The sequence below is a fragment of the Hippoglossus hippoglossus genome, chromosome 16, assembly GCF_009819705.1.
Source record: "Hippoglossus hippoglossus isolate fHipHip1 chromosome 16, fHipHip1.pri, whole genome shotgun sequence".
NCBI classification, from domain to species: domain Eukaryota; kingdom Metazoa; phylum Chordata; class Actinopteri; order Pleuronectiformes; family Pleuronectidae; genus Hippoglossus; species Hippoglossus hippoglossus.
The window spans coordinates 175,676-198,162 of NC_047166.1; the positions used below are offsets into that span (position 1 = coordinate 175,676).

General features: G+C 46.1%; 2 protein-coding genes across 2 annotated transcripts in view; both read left to right on the forward strand.

Annotated features, from left to right (window-relative positions):
• Nucleotides 1–2,058: 2,058 nt before the first annotated feature.
• On the forward strand, nucleotides 2,059–12,460 carry thbs3a (thrombospondin 3a). The gene is made up of 24 exons (XM_034611398.1): nucleotides 2,059–2,112; nucleotides 2,263–2,381; nucleotides 2,882–3,088; nucleotides 3,315–3,568; nucleotides 3,710–3,812; nucleotides 5,189–5,215; nucleotides 5,300–5,382; nucleotides 5,545–5,596; nucleotides 5,676–5,824; nucleotides 6,165–6,302; nucleotides 6,379–6,453; nucleotides 6,546–6,698; nucleotides 6,791–6,901; nucleotides 6,980–7,087; nucleotides 7,174–7,333; nucleotides 7,467–7,585; nucleotides 8,822–8,874; nucleotides 9,098–9,279; nucleotides 9,376–9,554; nucleotides 9,771–9,819; nucleotides 9,914–10,110; nucleotides 10,270–10,442; nucleotides 11,970–12,109; nucleotides 12,237–12,460. Exons 2-24 carry the CDS (start codon nucleotides 2,309–2,311, stop codon nucleotides 12,296–12,298), a joined length of 2,847 nt encoding a protein of 948 aa, XP_034467289.1. The 5' UTR covers nucleotides 2,059–2,112; nucleotides 2,263–2,308; the 3' UTR covers nucleotides 12,299–12,460.
• A 4,210-nt stretch (nucleotides 12,461–16,670) lies between these two features.
• Nucleotides 16,671–22,487, forward strand: part of hjv (hemojuvelin BMP co-receptor) — an 11,293-nt gene continuing 5,476 nt past the window's right edge. The window contains exon 1 of the mRNA XM_034610448.1: nucleotides 16,671–16,808. The gene's annotated coding sequence lies outside the window, so the exon portion shown is untranslated. The remainder of the gene's footprint in view (nucleotides 16,809–22,487) is intronic.

Consider the following 22,487-nt stretch of genomic DNA (forward strand, 5'->3'; position numbering starts at 1 on the left):
AGACATGTCATTTTATTCCATCCATATTGGCTATATATAGAACAACACTTTAAAGAAACATGTTTATCTCATTATGATGCAATAATAAGTCTTTCATTAACCAACCACACTCATATTCAGAAAGCTTGCTTCAGTCGCATGGTTTTTGGCAAAGAGAGTTGGCTTCTCATACCTGGACACTGCACGTGATGGATTCTCCCTTGTCTCCCTGATCTTTGAAACTTTCGTGCCATGTTTCAAAGTGGCGCTGGACGTTCTGCACACAACACTTTGAAAACATAACGTGCACACAGCACGGTCCTTATGAAACACAAAGCCACAGTCTTCTGCCCACGAGGGCGGAAAGTTGTAGCTAGCGGGCATGACATCACCGGTACACCTGAGCGGCTGCACCTCACTGAGATTCATGTGGGGAACTGGGAGGCTGCTTCTTCTTCTTCGTATTATTTAATGGCGATTGGCATCGAGCCTATGGCGCATTACTGGCACCTAGTGGCTGGGAGGTGTTAACATCAGTCAAGCTAAATAATACAGGCTGCGTGACGTCAAAACCTTTGAACATTTCTTTAATAAGAAATCGCATGTGTGCCAATGATTATGGCGCCGCGTGCCAATGATGGCATGCGTGCCTTAGGTTGCTGACCCCTGCTCTACAGGTTCTTTACGAGGTTCCAGAGGTTCATTAGAAGGTTGTCATGGTGACTGAGGAGGTTCTTCAGGTTCTATTAGAATTTTATTGGATTTTTCAGAGGCTCTAATGAGTCAGACTTAGTGTTGACAGGGTTCTAGAGGTTCTTGAGAAGGTTCAGGTGGTAGGTGGAGGTTTCTAGAATCTCCTGAAGGACAAGAACCTTGAACAGTTCATACCCATCCTTCAGGAGGGTTCTACTGGTCCTTCAGTGGATGTTAGGGTTCTTAGTGACGTGTTCTCCAGCTGCATCAACACTGACTGATGGAACATGGCTCATGAGTGAACATGTTCTGAAGATTTTCAATTTTATTTGTATAGCATCAAATCATAATATACATTATCATAAGGCTTTTTACATAGAAGGTCACACATTCATATGTCAGACAAACACTGTCACACACAGACACACACACCTTCCCTGACTGGGTCTTGGCCCCGGAGACGTTCAGCTGCACATGACGCCATCACACAGGAATGTGTGTGTGTGTGTGTGTGTGCGCGTGCGTGACTACCGCCCCCCTCAGGGTTTAATTAAATAACTGTTGAGTTCACAGAGCCCCCCACCCCCCACCTGCTATTAAATGCAGGTTTCCACGGCAACGCTCCAGAATGAGAAACAAACAGTGAAGTGTGAGTCGACACAGGAAACTACAGCAGAGTTTAAACTGCGCACGCACACACACACACTCATTGTGCTTATTTCAGACCACATACAACAATAAAACCTATGTGTGTAAATAAACTGACATTTACTAAGTCTCTTAATAACAGAATTCTTTGCTTTGATTTCATTTTTCAATCTGAAACTTATGAAGCTGAAAGAAACAAAAACATTTATACATACATATTTATACCTATTTAAACATGTTTTTTCAAACATAGTAAAAATAATGACAGTGTTTTATTGTTTTGAACCTGCTGCGCATGTGTATTTCCACGTTTTGTTTAAGAGACGCAGTCATTGGATCTTTGTTTGTTTTTGATAGTTAGATTTTATTTGTGCAGAGTTGAACTCAATCAAACATTTTAGGGAAAATAACTGAATGAAAAGTCTCATGTTCCCTCTCGTGTGGGTGGGGCGCCTCTGGTGGGTCGCAGCAGGACTGATCACAGGTCAGAGACTGACCCTTCAGCTCTCTGACTTCAAAAAGTATTAAAAATAATAAAATAAAATAATTGACGTAATTACAGTGACACCATATTGACGTCACAGTAAACAGCTTTCCTATCATTCATCTTGTGTGTGTGCGTTTACTTTCAGTCGCGCGCTCTATGCTAATAACTCCACGCGCACGAGCCCTGTGGAGGAGAGTTGAGCGCGCGCCAGCGGCAGCAGTAGTTTGTGTCTTGTGAACTCGCACGTTACTCGGTCCTCAGTCCCCGGACTCAGCTGCCGCTCGGTCGACTCGTCTCCGGTTGTTCTCCGGTTCGGCAGCTGAACTTTTCTCCGGTTGTTCTCCGGTTCGGCAGCTGAACTTTTCTCCGGTTGTTCTCCGGTTCGGCAGCTGAACTTTTCTCCGGTTCTGCTGAACTCGTCTCCGGTTGTTCTCCGCTCCTGCTGCTGAACTTATCTCCGGTTCTGCTGAGCTCGTCTCCGGTTCTCCGGTTCCTCTCGTCATGCTTCCGGTGCTTCTGTCCCTCTTGTGTGTCCCTCTCGCCTCTGGAGTTCTGGACTCACCGGACGTTCAAGGTACTGACACCGAACCCTAACTACGTTACAAAGTAACGAAGTACGTGGAGAAGTATTCCGTACTCGAGTACAAACAACAGGTCCCTTATGTGAGAACTTAATTTTGAAACGATCAGTGATCGATCATCGAAGGATCGATGAATGGATTTGATTGACAGCCGAGGCGCGGGAAACATCTGTTTTGATTTTAGTATTGGGACAGCTGCTCTGACGTCACAGCTGACCTATGGTTCTAATCTTGAATATGATTGGTCCTTGTGTTGTGACGTTTGACCTGCAGCTTCGCCGTCATCCATCATCAATAACATAATTGATCTGTGATCAGTTCAGCTGCTGCAGGTCAGAGGTCGTCCTGTTTTTCTTACCTGTAACCATAGCAACAATGAGTAGACAAAAATGGTCTGTCGTTGAACATCAGCGAGTAGAGTGACAATGATTCGTCGATAGATTAATTTAAAAAACAAAAACAGCTGCTCATCACATGACTTCTCTCCCCTCAGTGATCGACGTGTTGGGTCTTCAGGACTCGAGACAAAGCGCGGCCGCCGTTGAGAAGCTGTCGGCCGCACTGAGCACGCTCAGTGACGTGTACGTGGTCTCGACGTTGCGGCTGCCGGCGAAGCTGGGCGGAGTCCTGCTGGGTCTCTACAGCAAACAGGACAACAGGAAGTACCTGGAGCTCGCCGTCATGGGAAAAATCAATAAAGGTCATTCAAAATGTTTTTATTCAAATGTCTCCAAAGAGACAAAACACTTCAGTGTGCATGACAACATTGAAGAGGATAGACACAGTTAGGAAGGAAGGAAGGCAGGCAGGAAAAGCAAAGGAGGGGGGAATGAAAGAAAGAAAGGAGGTAGGAAGGGTCCTTCAATAACACGTGTTTTCTGATTGGTCAGAACTCCTCCGTCGTCACTCTTCTTCTCCTCCCATAGTCCTGGTTCGTTACGTCCGAGCCGATGGGAAGCTCCACACGGTCAACCTACAGAACGCCAACCTGGCCGACGGGCGGACTCACTCCATCATCCTGAGGCTCGGAGGTCTTCACCGCGACAACATGAACATGGAGCTGTACGTCAACTGCCGATTAGCCGATTCCAGCCAGGGTCTACCGCCATTGGTCCCTCTGCCCAGGGAGGCGGAGTGGGTGGAGATAAGACACGGACAGAAGGCGTACGCCCGACTACAGGTCAGAGACGTGGGTTCTGTCAGGAGTAGATTTAGCCAACAATAATAATTAACAACAATCTATACAAATCAATGATGATTTACAATCAATGATAATTGATTGACTTTTAAAAGTCATCGCTGAAACAGCTCTTTCTCTCAGGGTGCAGTGGAGTCCCTCAGACTGGCTCTAGGAGGCAGTGTTGCTAAAGCTGGAGCTCTGACTGACTGTCCGTTCCAGGGAGACGGCTCCGCCTACAACTCAGGTGAATTCACCTTTAGCCCCTCCCACTCATTAATAAGACTGAGGCAGTCGTTTTGTATATAAAGACCATCAGTGACTGTATATAAAGATGATCAGTGACTGTATATAAAGATGATCAGTGACTGTATATAAAGAGCATCAGTGACTGTATATAAAGACCATCAGTGACTGTATATAAAGACCATCAGTGACTGTATATAAAGACGATCAGTGACTGTATATAAAGATGATCAGTGACTGTATATAAAGACCATCAGTGACTGTATATAAAGATGATCAGTGACTGTATATAAAGACCATCAGTGACTGTATATAAAGACCATCAGTGACTGTATATAAAGATGATCAGTGACTGTATATAAAGACCATCAATGACTGTATATAAAGATGATCAGTGAGTGTATATAAAGATGATCAGTGACTGTATGTAAAGACCATCAGTGACTGTATATAAAGATGATCAGTGACTGTATATAAAGACCATCAGTGGCTGTATATAAAGACGATCAGTGACTGTATATAAAGACCATCAGTGACTGTATATAAAGACCATCAGTGACTGTATATAAAGATGATCAGTGACTGTATATAAAGATGATCAGTGACTGTATATAAAGATGATCAGTGACTGTATATAAAGACCATCAGTGACTGTATATAAAGACCATCAGTGACTGTATATAAAGACCATCAGTGACTGTATATAAAGATGATCAGTGACTGTATATAAAGATGATCAGTGACTGTATATAAAGATGATCAGTGACTGTATATAAAGAGGATCAGTGAGTGTATATAAAGACCATCAGTGACTGTATATAAAGATGATCAGTGACTGTATATAAAGATGATCAGTGACTGTATATAAAGACCATCAGTGACTGTATATAAAGACCATCAGTGACTGTATATAAAGACCATCAGTGACTGTATATAAAGATGATCAGTGACTGTATATAAAGATGATCAGTGACTGTATATAAAGAGGATCAGTGACTGTATATAAAGATGATCAGTGACTGTATATAAAGATGACCAGTGACTGTATATAAAGACGATCAGTGACTGTATATAAAGACCATCAGTGACTGTATATAAAGATGATCAGTGACTGTATATAAAGATGATCAGTGACTGTATATAAAGACGATCAGTGACTGTATATAAAGACCATCAGTGACTGTATATAAAGATGATCAGTGACTGTATATAAAGACCATCAGTGACTGTATATAAAGATGATCAGTGACTGTATATAAAGATGATCAGTGATATAAAGTGGAGCCATGGTATTGAGGCCCCACCCCCTAACACCCACCCAACGAATCAGGAGTCAGTCCAACCTGTCAGTCATGATGTCTTCTTGTTGTCTTCCAGTGGTCGGGGACATGAACTCCATCCTGGGTGAGTTTAATCAATAATTTAAATAATTTTTTTATTAATCAAAACGGATCAATTTCATGTTGCTTTGATGATGTCATCCCTCAGGTGAACACACCAAGGCTCTGATTGGTCAGCTCATCATCTTCAACCAGATCCTTGGAGAGTTGAGACAGGACATCAGAGAACAGGTGAGACAAACTTGACAGGTGAGACAGACAGGACATTAGAGGACAAATGAGACAGACAGGACATCAGAGAACAGGTGAGACAGACATTACATCAGAGGATAGGTGAGACATCAGTAGTGTGGACATACCTGTAGAGTTGATGTCTCATGGTCTCGTCCTCAGGTGAAGGAGATGTCTCTGATCAGAAACACCATCCTGGAATGTCAGGTTTGTGGTGAGTCTCTGATGCCCTGATGGACATGGACCATGTGGACGACTGAGTACCTGATTGAAGACAGTCTCTCTCTCTGCAGGTTTCCATGAGCCTCGCTCTCGTTGTTCTCCTAACCCGTGTTATAAAGGCGTCTCCTGTGTGGACAGTCTTGATTACCCAGGATACACCTGTGGACCCTGTAAGCCAGGAATGAGAGGCAACGGGACTCACTGTCAGGACATCGACGAGGTAACGAGACAAGAGTCGACACAAACACAACAACAACAACAAGATAAGCATTAACACAGAGGGCGTGTCCTTGTGTGATCACTTTAGGTCTTTTCATGTTTGGACGTAAAATATTTGTTATAGTTGTTAATGTCTCTGTCTGTAATTTACTGCTCCTCTGTGTCTCTATCATTCATCACTGAACCATCTCCTCTACTTACATTCACTTAATATCCATCGTAACCTTTCCCTCACGATCATACAGAAGCTACGTAATTTGTTAATCAACCTTTGTGATGAATTTGTACAAACCTGATGACTGTAATATTATTATCATTATTATTATAACCCCGCCCCTCAGTGCGAGCTGAAGCCATGTTTCTCTCCTGACGCCTGCGTCAACACAATCAGGGGGTTCAGCTGTCAGCCCTGTCCTCCTGGACTGTGGGGGGCGCCACTGGTTGGTACTGGACTGGACTACGCCAAGACACACAAACAGGTGAGAAACACACAAAGACACACACAAACTGATGAGGGACATGATGATGATGCAATGTGTGTGTGTGTGTCCTCAGGAGTGTGTAGACATTGATGAGTGTGTCGACCTCCCTGAAGCCTGCGTCTCGAACTCTGTCTGCATCAACACTGTGGTGAGTTTTCTTCTTCTTCTCTGACACAGTCTGATCAGTAGTCAGTCGCTGCCCCCTGGTGGACAGAGGATCAAACCTCTTTACTTTCTCAGGGTTCATACAAGTGTGGCGGCTGTAGACCTGGTTTCCTTGGCAACCAGACGTCAGGTTGCTTCCCCAGGAATTCCTGCGCTGCGTTGAACTTTAACCCCTGTGACACCAACGCCCACTGCACCATGGAGAGGAACGGGGAGGTTTCATGCAGGGTGAGGTTGCTGCCCGGCTCAGAGGCTCAGTCAGTCTGATCCGAAAGCCATGGTTTCATTAACTCCTGACGTGTGTGTGTGTGTGTCTGCAGTGTAATGTGGGATGGGCAGGTAACGGGAACACGTGCGGCGTGGACACGGACATTGACGGGTATCCTGACCGCTCTCTTCCCTGCATGGACAACAACAAACACTGTAAAAAGGTGAGACTCACAGAGGAGATGAGTGACGGACGCCAGTGACCCGTGACATCACATTCTGTTTCTGTCCCTGTCCCCAAGGACAACTGTGTGTTCACGCCCAACTCTGGTCAGGAGGACGCCGACAACGACGGGATCGGTGATCAGTGTGACGAAGACGCAGACGGAGATGGCATCAAGAACGTGGAGGTGAGCCAGAAGACGCCCTCAAAAACCAAATGTGCCCACAGAGTGTGTTGTAGATACCATGTGGTCACATGTCCTCTGTCCCTCAGGATAACTGCCGATTGGTTCCTAACAAAGACCAGCAGAACTCAGACAGTGACTCGTTTGGAGACGCTTGCGACAACTGTCCCAATGTCCCCAACGGCGACCAGAAGGACACCGACAGCAACGGACAGGGAGATGCCTGCGACCAGGACATCGACGGAGATGGTGAGAGGAAAGCACATTATGTCCAGGTTGATCTGTGTGAGACACTGAAGGAGACACACTGGGCAGAGTGAGACGTCTCAGCTGTGTGTGTGTGTGTGTGTGTGTCTGTGTCTGTGTGTCTGTGTCTGTGCAGGGATTCCCAACGTTCTTGATAACTGTCCGAAGGTGCCAAACCCAATGCAGACGGACAGAGACAGAGACGGCGTGGGAGATGCCTGCGACAGTTGTCCCGAGCTCAGTAACCCCATGCAGGTTCCCCTCTACACTGACATCACATGACCTCAGAGGTCGACCACAGGGCTTTAATACTTTTATTTTTTTCTGACAGAATAGTTGTAAAAAGAGTGATAATGTAATGCAGCAGCGTAACATAAATATAATAATAAATAATAACACTCTGTAAACCTCAGGGATAATCTGTGCTGCCCAGCGAGGCACTGTACGCCTGATGAAGCACATCATCCTGCGCACTCTTCAGTGTGCCAGGTTGGATAGGCTGATACAGGTTGCTTATAATGATGTCTGGCATTGAACATATTCATTTTGAAGTGGCTCTCACTGCAGCAGTGCTGCAGCATCTTGGACCAACTGGAGGCTTTTCACAGACTTACTGGGACGTCCTGATAATAAAGAGTCACACTGATCCAGTCTAGAGGGAACAAATGGACGAGTTTCTCAGCTTCCTTCTGAGACAGAATGTTCCTAATGTTCATAATACTGTGCAGGTGGAAGAAGGCTGTCCTAGAGACTTGTTTTATATGTGGGTCACATGTCCTGGTCCTAACTCAGGTTCCTCACAGTGGAGCTGGGGGCCAAACTAACACCCAGGGGACTATCTGGTCACAGTGTTTCTCTCAGATGTTTAGGGACTATTACAATGAGCTCAGTCTGAATTTAGAAGTAAGAAGTTCTGGGTCATCCAGACCTTGATGTTCTTCAGACGTTCCTGAAGTTGGACTAACTGATAGATTCATCAGGCTTCATATATGTACAGCTGGGTGTCGTCTGCGTAACAGTGGAAGTGTACGAGGTGCTTTCTGATGATGTTGCCTAAAGGGAGCAGAGTATCAGTCCAAGGACAGAACCCTGTGGAACTCCATGACTAACTTGTGTGTGCATGGAGGAGTCAGTGTTCACATGAACAAACTGAAATCTGTGTGATAAATATGATTTAAACCAGTCTGATGTTATGTAAAATGTAAAAAATGTAAAATACTTTGAGTGGTTACCAAGACTAGAAAAGGTCTATATAAATAAGTAATAAGTAATCACATAGCTGGTTAGCAACAGCTTTTGCTAGGATTTTGGAAATCTATATGTACATATATATATGTATTTGTGTGCGGGTTGCCATTAAACGCAGTTCAGTCCGGTCCAGAGTCAGTGAACGCAGCATGCTCACTACATATGTCATATATGATAATATATACACAGACACACTCATAAACAAAGGTCAGAGGTCACAGTCTGTCTTTATCTCTTTGTCAGACGGACATCGACAACGACCTGGTTGGAGACGTTTGTGACACGAACCAGGACACGTACGTCTCACTAACCCCGCCCACATCTGTCTATACCACAAACTGTAAATAAAGATGGACGACAAGATGACATCAATTAAGAACAGCAGCATTTGTATATGAGATACTTGGCTTAATTTCTGGAGAAAATGGAGTCCATCGTCTTCCATCTTTGTTTAAAGCCTTTGTCTGAAGTTTGACTGAAGCTAAACTGAACTCGTCTATTAAACGTGTTTCACTTCAGGGACGGAGACGGTCTCCAGGACAGCAGAGACAACTGTCCCGACATTCCTAACAGCTCCCAGCTTGACTCTGATAACGACGGCCTTGGAGATGACTGCGACCATGACGACGACAATGACGGTGTCCTTGACGACCACGACAACTGCCGACTCATCGTCAACCCCAACCAGAAAGACTCTGACGGTAGCAATCTGTCTGTTTCTCTCACCTGTCTCTCTCTGTCTCTCTCTGTCTCTCTCTCTCTCTCTCTCTCTCTCTGACCTGTTTGTCTGTCCTCAGCAAACGGCGTCGGAGACGTCTGTGAGAATGACTTTGACAACGACGCCGTGGTGGATTTGATCGACGTGTGTCCAGAGAGTGCTGAGGTCACACTGACTGACTTCAGGGCCTATCAGACTGTCATCCTGGACCCAGAGGGTGACGCCCAGATCGACCCCAACTGGGTGGTTCTGAATCAGGTGACCTTTGACCTCACGTCACTCTTTTATTTGCAGATTCATCAAATGTGTTTTCATGTTTTTATATTTGGTTGATTCTTTAGTGAATTCTGTCTGGTTACCACGGTCAACATATCACAGCAGTTTTGTGATGAGCTGATGGTGGAGCTGTTTAGTTCAGGACAGTGTGAACAGGAAGGATCTTCCTCATTGTGTTTACCTCCTCTCTCTCTCCAGGGGATGGAGATTGTCCAGACGATGAACAGTGACCCCGGTCTCGCCGTGGGTACGTGTTTCCACCTGAACCTTTATTACATCACCGCTCACCTGTCCTCAGTCTTTGTCCCAGTGTAGACCATCCGCTCCCCGATTGTCCGCAGGATACACAGCGTTCAACGGCGTCGACTTTGAGGGAACATTTCACGTCAACACGGTGACAGACGACGACTACGCCGGCTTCATCTTTGGTTACCAGGACTCGTCAAGTTTCTATGTGGTGATGTGGAAGCAGACGGAGCAGACGTACTGGCAGCCTGTCCCCTTCAGAGCCATGGCCCAGCCCGCTCTGCAGCTCAAGGTGTTACTCTACTGTCCAATCAGAGGAGTTACAGCTCTCCTCCGCCCTTGTTAATCAGACCTGCAGTATGTTGTTGATGAGTGCAACTGAGTCATCAGGACGAGTGTGAATCGATTCATGATTCTCACTCGTCACACTGTTCCCGTGTCTGCCCTGCAGGCGGTAAAGTCTGGAACTGGACCCGGTGAGTTTCTGAGGAACGCTCTGTGGCACACCGGAGACACACCTGGAGAGGTGAAGCTGCTCTGGAAGGACCCGAGAAACATTGGCTGGAAGGACAAGACGTCGTACCGCTGGCAGCTGAGCCACCGGCCGCAGGTCGGATACATGAGGTGAGACCTTGAACCAGGTCTACAGGTGTGTTGGATTCTGACTGTCAAAATGATCAATCACATTTTATTTGTCTCAGATTCACAAATCCCAGTTTGTCTCATAGATGTTAACAAGGATCAACTTCCTCTGTTCTTAACTCAACAAGAGTCAAATAGAAACTTAGTGATCAGTGAATGAAGCTCAGTCCCATGTGAGGATCCTCTCCCAGGACACAAGTCCAACAGATGCTGATGGACCTGAACACATCAACACAACAGGATTCACTACATGAGAAGAACCAGTTTGTAACTTCATGTTTAAAGTGTTTCTACAGAATGTCTGATGGAGATGAAGGAGCAGACACATCAGACCCATGTGAGGAGACATGTTGTGTCTTGTTGTGATCATAGTCCACCATTAGCAGACACCATCAGGATCCACCATCATGTTTCACCATGTGGCTGCAGCAGTGATCCTGAATCTACACACAATAAAGCAGAAGGACTGCAGGGATGAGGTTTTTATGTCCTTGAGACGTGATTGGAGTTTAGTTAATTGATTACATTGTTCAGGTTAGGGTTAGTATAACTGGGCGTCATCTGCATAGCAGTGGAAATTTACAGAGTGTGTCCTGATAATGTTTCCTAGTGGAAGCTTATATAATGAGAATAAAATTGGGCCGAGCACAGAGCCCTGTGGAACACCGTGGTTAACTCTGGTGCGCGCAGATGACTCATCATTTATCGATCTGAAAAATAGGATTTAAACCAGTTCAGGGCGGTTCCTTTAATGCTAATGAACTGTTCTAGTCTCTGTAATAAAATGTGATGGTCAATAGTGTTGAATGCTGCACTGAGATCTAACAGGACGAGGACAGACACAAACATCTGAAGCTATTAGAAGCTCATTAGTGACTTTAACCAGGGCTGTCTCCGTGCTGTGATTGGCTCTAAACCCCGACTGAAAGTCTTCACATTGCTTTCCTGGAGAAACTCTCACAGCTGATTGGCTACAACCTTCTCAGGAGTTTAGACAGGAAGGGGAGGTTGGATATCGGTCTGTTTATCGTTTTTTGAGGAGTAGTGTACTCTGGTGTACTCTGTAGTATTACTCAAGTACTACAGTGTACTATAATACTATCTGTCGCTCTCTTTTCCTACACAACTTAATTTCTGCCCTTTCTAATTTCTAAACATCTCCGGGGCCCCCAACACTCAATTGACACAATTGAGACAGAAGATGTAAACAGACAATACAGTTTCGTGCAGTTATAATGACAGTTATAATAAAGTTCCCTTTTTTAAACAGAAAGACTCATCCGGAGAAAAGATGTTTTCAGTTCATACAGAGGAAACATTTAATAAAGATATCCTGGATCTGTTGAACTCGCCAGACATCTGGTTTTCCAGTAATGTGATTGGTCATTAGTTGAGCTGTTGATGCTCAGGTCAGTGTCAGTTACCATGGTGATCTACCAGTTAGTTAAACCTGAGTTACCATGGTAACCACCGTGTTTGTTTTCTATCCGGTGTGTCTCTGTGTGTCAGGGTGAAGCTGTTTGAAGGGACATCTATGGTGGCGGACTCTGGCGTCGTGATCGACACCACGATGAGAGGAGGCAGACTCGGCGTCTTCTGCTTCTCCCAGGAAAACATCATCTGGTCCAACCTGCGCTACAGATGCAACGGTACGACCTCTGACCCTGAACACGCCCCGAGAGGTTCATGTGTCAGAGGCATCTTTACTCTGACGTGTTGTTGTGATTGTGTGACTTATTGTGTTGTTATGATTATTTTGTGTTGTTGTCGTTTCAGACACGGTGCCTGAAGACTTCAAGTCTCATCGTAAACAAGTTCTGATGCACATTCATGTCTGAGAGCAGCAGACGGACTGAAACACACACAAACACACACACACACACACACACACACACACGGACCCTGAGCTTCTCTGAATCCACTTTAACTGTAGTTTGTTTGAGTCTGTGTGTGTGTGTGTGAGTGGCGTCATGTAAAAAGTATACGTCTGTTTCAAATGATGTAAACGTTGCTTTCTTCTTCGTGTGCTATGGTCAACTTTCCTTAACTGTGGCTACACTGCCCCCCATGGTTTCCAGTGTCACTCTCTTTTTCCACTGTGTCGTCCCGATCTGTAAACTTCATAAGACGTGAACAAATACAGACGAAATGAACGCAGAGTACGAACCGAAGGTGTCTCATGCCGATACTTGTTGGGATGAGGGGGAGGGGCAAGTGTTCGGGCGCTACAGCCCTCTAAACAGGGATTTTTTAGACCCACACATCAAGCCGAGGGCTGTGAGAATTTCCCAGAATCTCTTGCGAATCCCCGGCAAGCTGGGAGAGACCCACAAATGTAGTATTTTCTCAATTAATTAAAAAATGATGAAAATAATTGTAATATCTTAGTTCAATATCATTTCAATTTATTATGGTCTTTTTTTTCACAACAACCTTTAAAAAATCGCTACAGTTACACCTGCCGAAGCATCGGCACCTCGCTCCTCGCCGCAGCAACCTGATTGGCTCAGGATAAGAACCTTTACCAAGAAACCACCTGATGTCTTTTGTGTTTTTTCCAACCGTCCAATCAGTATCTTCCTGTTTTGATCAGCTGATCAATAATAAACTGACATCACACACACAAAAAAAAATGTCTGTGTATTTTAATATGCAATCTTGACTTGAATACAAATTTAACTAATATACTGACAAATGTTGCTTCTCAGTTCTGGTGACACCTAGTGGCTAGAGTCTGTCACAACATCTCATTCTTATGAACATGAATGCTTGAAGGAATTTAAATTTGGTTCAAATGTTTAGTTTGACTGACGAATGACATGATTAGATTTGGGTGATCAAGGTTAAAGATCAGAGGTCACAGTGATATGAAGTTCTCTAGATTTTCTCACTAGAAGAAAGTCTCTTAAGCTGCTTCAGACTGAGCTCCTCAGTTCTCTGGATCTTCTCTGGAGGATCAGACTCAGTTTGTCTTCCTCCTCCTGAGCTCCTGTATAAAGTCTAAATCCAGGAGCAGTGTGAACACAGCAGAGGATCCTCCACTGATTCACTGAGTGGGGGGGGGGGGGAGGAGCTTCTAACACGGGACACAAACATGAAGAAACTAAAACAAATCTCTCTGGTGAAGAAGTGCTGACACACACGAAGAAGACAGACGAAGATGTGAAGAGAGTTTGTGGTGATCAGAGCTGACGACGTGTCAAGTGATGTAAACATGATCACATGACCTCTGCAGCAGAGGTCACACGTCACTTCCTGTCTGGAGACAATTTTTCTGGATTTACCGTCGAGTCATGTTTGGTCATGACCTCTCGGCCAAGTTCAAGAAACAAACACATTTTAGTCGTTAAGCATCAGTGTTGATTCAGAAATGCTCTTGAAACATATTCGCTGTCGCACTGTGGTCATGTTTCCTCAAGGAGGCGATGTTTGCACTTCTGTTTGTTGGTGAACATCTGAGATCCAATGTGTTATATACTTCTACTTTGATAACTTTCACTAAATGTCCAAATCAAAAGTAATTTTTTAAAGTTTAAGTCTCTGAGTGAACATGTTGCTGCTTTTTGATTGTCGTCGTGGAGACAGATCCTCATCTGACATGACGACACATTAGACCTGCGACCAGGAAAAGCCTGGAAATATTTCCTCAAACTTTTTCCTGGAACCCTTTTCCTGGAACATTTTTGTGTAATATTTCCTGGAACCTTTTCCTGGAACTTTTTCCTGGAATATTTCGTAACAGTAAGTTTTTTTTCTGTGAAAAGTATAGTGAGATGGGGAGGGGCCACATTGAGATGGGGAGGGACCAGGTGGTATGGGAGGGGCCAAGTGAGAAACTTGGAAACTGATGAGAAACAGTTGTCAGCGCTGCCTCCTGCTGCCTGACTGATGACACTGCGGCTCAGTCAGCATCAGGTATTTGGATCCAGCTTGTTGTCACTTATTTAGTTTTTAAGAAATCCTCTGGGTTGATCTTAAACATGTCTACGACAACAGTGTCAGATGTTTTCATTGTCAATGGAAAGTCTTCAAGATGACGGTGGCCGTTGCTACGCTAGCTTGTGATAGTAATGACGTTTTAGCACGCAAAACTCAATCTAGTTCAGCCAAACTATTTTACAATCGTCAGTCAGTACTTGAACTACCCTCCAGTAGTTTAAGGATCCCTGACACTGAATTATTACATCTGCAGGCAGGGGCGTAGCACAAGATTCTGGGCCCTATACACAAGCAGTCTCTGAGGGCCCCCTTCCTCTCTCGATTCATGATGTCCCTCATGCATTTGTGTCAGTCAACTGTACAAATTAATCTGTAGTGTTTCTTAGGGTAGTTACTAATGAACAGTACATACGCAATTTAGTGTAAGTAATAATGAAATCTCCCGAACCCTGATCACACAAGAAACCTCTCAAAGGTTGAAGTTATATTAAAAGTTAGTCGCTCTCTCGCTCTCTCGCTCTCTCTTACACACACACACACACATTTATGGCCATTTTTAAGATAATCCCTCCGTATGGTCATCCAGTGTGAATGTAAGCTATTTTATTTAGTTGCCTTATTGTGAAAGGTTGGTCAGTGAATTTGTGTTTCCGGTCATCATAAGCAGTGTATCTGTATGGGACTTATATTGTGAAGGGTCACCAACGGAAGTGGTTTGTTGTTTTTGAGCGAGACTTGACTAGATGTAGAAAAGTAAACGGACACGTCGTCCAGGTTCGAGTCCACGTTGTTCAGTTGTTATTTTACTATGTGCTCTCAGTAAAAGGAGAATTAAACCCTCGGCTATATGAACATCAGACACTGGGAACCTGCGACACAGTCAGCCAGCGAGCCGGTGAAATAAAGTGTGTTAATGATGGACTCACCTTTCTGTGGAAAGAAATCTGTCAACAGTTGTGTGCCCTGTTTGCTTTCTTTCTCTTTCCTTTATTTCTTTTCTTTCCTGACATATTGAACACCACTTCTCCACTAGTCAGTCACTCACTGACTTCCATTATGTTCACAGAAGAAGTGTGCGGCAAGGACTAAACCATTTGTTTGTAGGGGTGAGACAGGTGACCTCAGGAAGCCTCCACTATTTTTGGATACAAATTTCAGTCAATCAATCGATTTATTCACCCAGTTTCATTCATTTTCAATAAATTCTTAGAAATCAAATTAATATTATTATTATATATATATTTTGTTATCATTCAGGCTTTTTAAGGGCCCCCTCCCCTTTGGGGAGTCAGTCCCACCCCCCCCCCCCTACGACGCCACTGTCTGCAGGACCGAGGCAGCGGATTAGATGTGAACAAAAAGCTGACGCCTGTAAAACGCTGCTTCCCTCCGTTCTGCTCCTGCTCCAGACTCCAGGTTCACAACATCTCACTGAGGTCACTGCTGGAGGAATTCTACAGTTGTATACTAAGATTTTAATTATCATAATATTTTATTATTTTTATCTTTAAAAACAAGTTTCAGGGCATATTATCATTGTTTTAAACTCATGAACATGTTGAAGTATACATACATATTAACTCACATGTTCCACAGTTTTACAGCTTTTAGTTTCCTGTTGATTCTGAAAGTTTATTTCTGTTGTGAAACCAGAAATGTGTCAGGAGATGTAACTTCACTGAACCCAGGTCTGTGGCTGCAGAGCACCGAGCAGAACCTGAACCAGGTGTGTGTCTGTGTGTGTGTCTCTGTGTGTGTCTCTGTGTGTGTGTGTTTCTCTCTCTCTCTCTGTGTGTGTGTGTGTTTCTCTCTCTCTCTCTGTGTGTGTGTGTGTTTCTCTCTCTCTCTCTGTGTGTGTGTGTGTGTGTCTCTCTCTTTCTGTGTGTGTGTGTGTTTCTCTCTCTCTCTCTGTGTGTGTGTGTGTGTCTCTCTCTTTCTGTGTGTGTGTGTGTTTCTCTCTCTCTCTCTGTGTGTGTGTGTGTGTGTGTGTCTCTCTCTCTTTCTGTGTGTGTGTGTGTTTCTCTCTTTCTGTGTGTGTGTGTGTTTCTCTCTCTCTCTCTGTGTGTGTGTGTGTGTCTCTCTCTTTCTGTGTGTGTGTGTGTTTCTCTCTCTCTCTCTGTGTGTGTGTGTGTGTCTCTCTCTTTCTGTGTGTGTGTGTGTTTCTCTCTCTCTCTCTGTGTGTGTGTGTGTGTGTGTGTCTCTCTCTCTCTCTGTGTGTGTGTGTGTGTGGGTCTGCAGCTGTTGGTTGTTGGTGATTTATTTAGAAACTGAAGCTCAGTCGTCAGCTGTGAACGACCACGAGGCAAAGACCAGAACCTGGAGTGGGACTTCAGAACTGAAGAGTCCCCTGCAGGTTCTGAAGCGTGTGGGACTGACGGAGGACATGGACGGACTCTGATCCTGAACCAGGTAAGAGACGTTCTACAGGTTTCACACACAAGTGATTCAACTCCATCTCCCATCAGCCCCTGCTCCGTCTCTTCTTCATTTATCACCTGTTGTTAGATCCAGACACAGACCAGTGTCACCACTTCCTGTCGTATCTTCCACAGCACTTTGTGTATTTTATTTTCCCTTTTGTGTATTTTTACCTTGTATTTTATTGTATTTTGATATATGTGGCTGCTGCTGTGACAGTTTATTTGGTGTGTGTGTGTGTGTGTGTGAGTCTGGGGGCAACAGAAGTTTAAATATAGCTGTCATATATATATAACACACAACACGGAGCCCCTCCCCCATCCCAGAGGTCAGATTCATTTGAAGTGAAACGTTTGTCCGTCAGTATTTGTTTTTACCAAACGTCAACAAAACAAACCTGTCAACAACACAATTTTGTGGTCATCAGGTAACTTCAGGTTTAATTCTGAGTTTTCAGTCCAACGAAGCTCGTTGACTTGTTATCAGGTAAATCACCACGGTAACTTACACGGAGCAGCTGACCTGCTCCAGGTTAAGTTGGAGATAAGAGATCAAACAGTATAAAGCTCCGCCCACTGACCAATCCCTTCCTTTGAACCATGACATCATGTTCTTAGAGGATCCGTGGAGCTGGTGTGGATGGTTCGAGTCTCTGAGGAGGACCAGGGTCTTCAGAGACCCACAAGATCCTTTGAGCTCCTCTGATGAGCTTCTGAAAGATCTAGATTCTCCTCAGAGGATGAACCTCTGTCAGCTGCTGGAGCCCAACAGAACCAGCCTGACCCGTAAAGTGCTCCCAGTACCACAGACTGCATCTGCTCCACTTACTGATACTGATGTACTGGGAGTGTTAGCGGAGGAGAACCTCACATACTTTAATACTTTGATCCTTTAAGTAGCTTCATCCTGTGAAATACATATTTATTTGGGGGACAGATAGTTTCCAGATTTACCTTGTGACAGCCCCCCCCCCCCTCTGGGACTTGAACACTCACCACAGTGACTCTACACTGTTGTGTGGTGCACACTCTCCTTAAAGGGAAGGATAAGGGAAGTTTAAATCAATGTCTGGTTGGTGAAGTGGATCTCAGCCTCTAACTCACCCAGTACATCTCAATCTCTCTGTTTGCAGAGTGTGTCCTCAGAGACAGAGTGTGTCCTCAGAGTCAGTGTGTGTCCTCAGAGACAGAGTGTGTCCTCAGAGACAGTGTGTGTCCTCAGAGTCAGTGTCTGTCCTCAGAGACAGAGTGTGTCCTCAGAGACAGTGTGTGTCCTCAGAGTCAGTGTCTGTCCTCAGAGTCAGTGTGTGTCCTCAGAGTCAGAGTGTGTCCTCAGAGTCAGAGTGTGTCCTCAGAGTCAGAGTGTGTCCTCAGAGTCAGTGTGTGTCCTCAGAGACAGTGTGTCCTCAGAGTTAGAGTGTGTCCTCAGAGTCAGAGTGTGTCCTCAGAGTCAGAGTGTGTACTCAGAGTCAGTGTGTGTCCTCAGTGTGTGTCCTCAGAGTCAGTGTGTGTCCTCAGAGTCAGTGTGTGTCCTCAGAGTTAGAGTGTGTCCTCAAAGTCAGTGTGTGTACTCAGAGTCAGTGTGTGTCCTCAGAGTCAGTGTGTGTCCTCAGAGTCAGTGTGTGTCCTCAGAGACAGTGTGTGTCCTCAGAGACAGTGTGTCCTCAGAGTTAGAGTGTGTCCTCAGAGTCAGAGTGTGTCCTCACAGACAGTGTGTGTCCTCAGAGACAGAGTGTGTCCTCAGAGTCAGTGTGTTTCCTCAGAGTCAGTGTGTGTCCTCAGAGACAGAGTGTGTCCTCAGAGTCAGTGTGTATCCTCAGAGACAGTGTGTGTCCTCAGAGTGAGTGTGTGTCCTCAGAGTCCGTGTGTGTCCTCAGAGTCAGAGTGTGTCCTCAGAGTCAGAGTGTGTCCTCAGAGTCAGAGTGTGTCCTCAGAGTCAGTGTGTGTCCTCAGAGACAGTGTGTCCTCAGAGTTAGAGTGTGTCCTCAGAGTCAGAGTGTGTCCTCAGAGTCAGAGTGTGTCCTCAGAGTCAGTGTGTGTCCTCAGAGACAGTGTGTCCTCAGAGTTAGAGTGTGTCCTCAGAGTCAGAGTGTGTCCTCAGAGTCAGAGTGTGTACTCAGAGTCAGTGTGTGTCCTCAGTGTGTGTCCTCAGAGTCAGTGTGTGTCCTCAGAGTTAGAGTGTGTCCTCAAAGTCAGTGTGTGTACTCAGAGTCAGTGTGTGTCCTCAGAGTCAGTGTGTGTCCTCAGAGTCAGTGTGTGTCCTCAGAGACAGTGTGTGTCCTCAGAGACAGTGTGTCCTCAGAGTTAGAGTGTGTCCTCAGAGTCAGAGTGTGTCCTCACAGACAGTGTGTGTCCTCAGAGACAGAGTGTGTCCTCAGAGTCAGTGTGTTTCCTCAGAGTCAGTGTGTGTCCTCAGAGACAGAGTGTGTCCTCAGAGTCAGTGTGTATCCTCAGAGACAGTGTGTGTCCTCAGAGTGAGTGTGTGTCCTCAGAGTCCGTGTGTGTCCTCAGAGTCAGAGTGTGTCCTCAGAGTCAGTGTGTGTCCTCAGAGACAGTGTGTGTCCTCAGAGTCAGAGTGTGTCCTCAGAGACAGAGTGTGTCCTCAGTCAGAGTGTGTCCTCAGAGTCAGAGTGTGTCCTCAGAGTCAGTGTGTGTCCTCAGAGTCAGTGTGTGTCCTCAGACTCAGTGTGTGTCCTCAGACTCAGAGTGTGTCCTCAGAGTAAGTGTGTGTCCTCAGAGACAGTGTCCTCAGATACAGTGTGTGTCCTCAGAGTCAGTGTGTGTCCTCAGAGACAGAGTGTGTCCTCAGAGACAGAGTGTCCTCAGAGTCAGAGTGTGTCCTCAGAGACAGAGTGTGTCCTCAGAGTCAGAGTGTCCTCAGAGTCAGAGTGTGTCCTCAGAGTCAGAGTGTGTCCTCAGAGTTAGAGTGTGTCCTCAGAGTCAGAGTGTGTCCTCACAGACAGTGTGTGTCCTCAGAGTCAGTGTGTTTCCTCAGAGTCAGTGTGTGTCCTCAGAGACAGAGTGTGTCCTCAGAGTCAGTGTGTATCCTCAGAGACAGTGTGTGTCCTCAGAGTGAGTGTGTGTCCTCAGAGTCCGTGTGTGTCCTCAGAGTCAGAGTGTGTCCTCAGAGACAGTGTGTTTCCTCAGAGACAGAGTGTGTCCTCAGAGACAGTGTGTGTCCTCAGAGTCAGTGTGTGTCCTCAGAGTCAGAGTGTGTCCTCAGAGTCAGTGTGTGTCCTCAGAGACAGTGTGTGTCCTCAGAGTCAGAGTGTGTCCTCAGAGTCAGAGTGTGTCCTCAGAGACAGAGTGTGTCCTCAGAGTCAGAGTGTGTCCTCAGAGTCAGAGTGTGTCCTCAGAGTTAGAGTGTGTCCTCAGAGTCAGAGTGTGTCCTCACAGACAGTGTGTGTCCTCAGAGTCAGTGTGTTTCCTCAGAGTCAGTGTGTGTCCTCAGAGACAGAGTGTGTCCTCAGAGTCAGTGTGTATCCTCAGAGACAGTGTGTGTCCTCAGAGTGAGTGTGTGTCCTCAGAGTCCGTGTGTGTCCTCAGAGTCAGAGTGTGTCCTCAGAGACAGTGTGTTTCCTCAGAGACAGAGTGTGTCCTCAGAGTCAGTGTGTGTCCTCAGAGTCAGAGTGTGTCCTCAGAGACAGAGTGTGTCCTCAGAGTCAGAGTGTGTCCTCAGAGTCAGTGTGTGTCCTCAGAGTCAGAGTGTGTCCTCAGAGACAGAGTGTGTCCTCAATCAGAGTGTGTCCTCAGAGTCAGAGTGTGTCCTCAGAGACAGAGTGTGTCCTCAGAGTCAGTGTGTGTCCTCAGAGACATTGTGTCCTCAGAGTCAGTGTGTGTCCTCAGAGTTAGAGTGTGTCCTCAGAGTCAGTGTGTGTCCTCAGAGTCAGTGTGTGTCCTCAGAGACAGAGTGTGTCCTCAGACTCAGTGTGTGTCCTCAGACTCAGAGTGTGTCCTCAGAGTAAGTGTGTGTCCTCAGAGACAGTGTCCTCAGATACAGTGTGTGTCCTCAGAGTCAGTGTGTGTCCTCAGAGACAGAGTGTGTCCTCAGAGACAGAGTGTCCTCAGAGTCAGAGTGTGTCCTCAGAGACAGAGTGTGTCCTCAGAGTCAGAGTGTCCTCAGAGTCAGAGTGTGTCCTCAGAGTCAGAGTGTGTCCTCAGAGACAGAGTGTGTCCTCAGTCAGTGTGTGTCCTCAGTCAGAGTGTGTCCTCAGAGTCAGAGTGTGTCCTCAGAGACAGAGTGTGTCCTCAGAGTCAGTGTGTTTCCTCAGAGTCAGTGTGTGTCCTCAGAGACAGAGTGTGTCCTCAGAGTCAGTGTGTATCCTCAGAGACAGTGTGTGTCCTCAGAGTGAGTGTGTGTCCTCAGAGTCCATGTGTCCTCAGAGTCAGAGTGTGTCCTCAGAGACAGTGTGTTTCCTCAGAGACAGAGTGTGTCCTCAGAGTCAGTGTGTGTCCTCAGAGTCAAAGTGTGTCCTCAGAGACAGAGTGTGTCCTCAGAGTCAGTGTGTGCCCTCAGAGTCAGAGTGTGTCCTCAGAGTCAGTGTGTGTCCTCAGAGACAGAGTGTGTCCTCAGAGACAGTGTGTGTCCTCAGAGTCAGAGTGTGTCCTCAGAGACAGAGTGTGTCCTCAGTCAGAGTGTGTCCTCAGAGTCAGTGTGTGTCCTCAGAGACAGTGTGTCCTTAGAGTCAGTGTGTGTCCTCAGAGACATTGTGTGTCCTCAGAGTCAGAGTGTGTCCTCAGAGTCAGTGTGTGTCCTCAGAGACAGTGTGTGTCCTCAGAGTGAGTGTGTGTCCTCACAGTCCATGTGTGTCCTCAGAGTCAGTGTGTGTCCTCAGAGACAGTGTGTGTCCTCAGAGTGAGTGTGTGTCCTCAGAGTCCGTGTGTGTCCTCAGAGTCAGAGTGTGTCCTCAGATACAGATTGTGTCCTCAGAGTCAGAGTGTGTCCTCAGAGACAGAGTGTGTCCTCAGTCAGAGTGTGTCCTCAGAGTCAGAGTGTGTCCTCAGAGACAGAGTGTGTCCTCAGAGTCAGTGTGTGTCCTCAGAGACAGTGTGTGTCCTCAGAGTGAGTGTGTGTCCTCAGAGTCCGTGTGTGTCCTCAGAGTCAGAGTGTGTCCTCAGAGACAGAGTGTGTCCTCAGAGTCAGAGTGTGTCCTCAGAGACAGAGTGTGTCCTCAGAGTCAGAGTGTGTCCTCAGAGTCAGCATGTGTCCTCAGAGACAGAGTGTGTCCTCAGAGTCAGTGTGTGTCCTCAGTGTGTCCTCAAAGTCAGAGTGTGTCCTCAGAGTCAGTGTGTGTCCTCAGAGACAGAGTGTGTCCTCAGAGTCAGCGTGTGTCCTCAGAGACAGAGTGTGTCCTCAGAGTCAGTGTGTGTCCTCAGTGTGTCCACAAAGTCAGTGTGTGTCCTCAGAGACAGAGTGTGTCCTCAGAGTCAGTGTGTGTCCTCAGAGACAGAGTGTGTCCTCAGAGTCAGTGTGTGTCCTCAGAGTCCGTGTGTGTCCTCAGAGTCAGTGTGTGTCCTCAGAGTCAGCGTCTGTCCTGAGAGACAGTGTGTGTCCTCAGAGTCAGTGTGTCCTCAGAGTCAGTGTGTGTCCTCAGAGTCAGAGTGTGTCCTCAGAGTCAGTGTCTGTCCTCAGAGACAGTGTGTGTCCTCAGAGTCAGTGTGTCCTCAGAGT

What these genes read in the sequence shown, in the direction of transcription:
- thbs3a (XM_034611398.1), top strand. Translation starts at nt 2,309, where the DNA reads ATGCTTCCGGTGCTTCTGTCCCTCTTGTGTGTCCCTCTCGCCTCTGGA. An exon ending in ACGGGGAGGTTTCATGCAGG is followed by an intron (nt 6,699 to 6,790) that starts GTGAGGTTGCTG and finishes GTGTGTCTGCAG; the next exon opens with TGTAATGTGGGATGGGCAGG. An exon ending in TGTGACACGAACCAGGACAC is followed by an intron (nt 8,875 to 9,097) that starts GTACGTCTCACT and finishes GTTTCACTTCAG; the next exon opens with GGACGGAGACGGTCTCCAGG.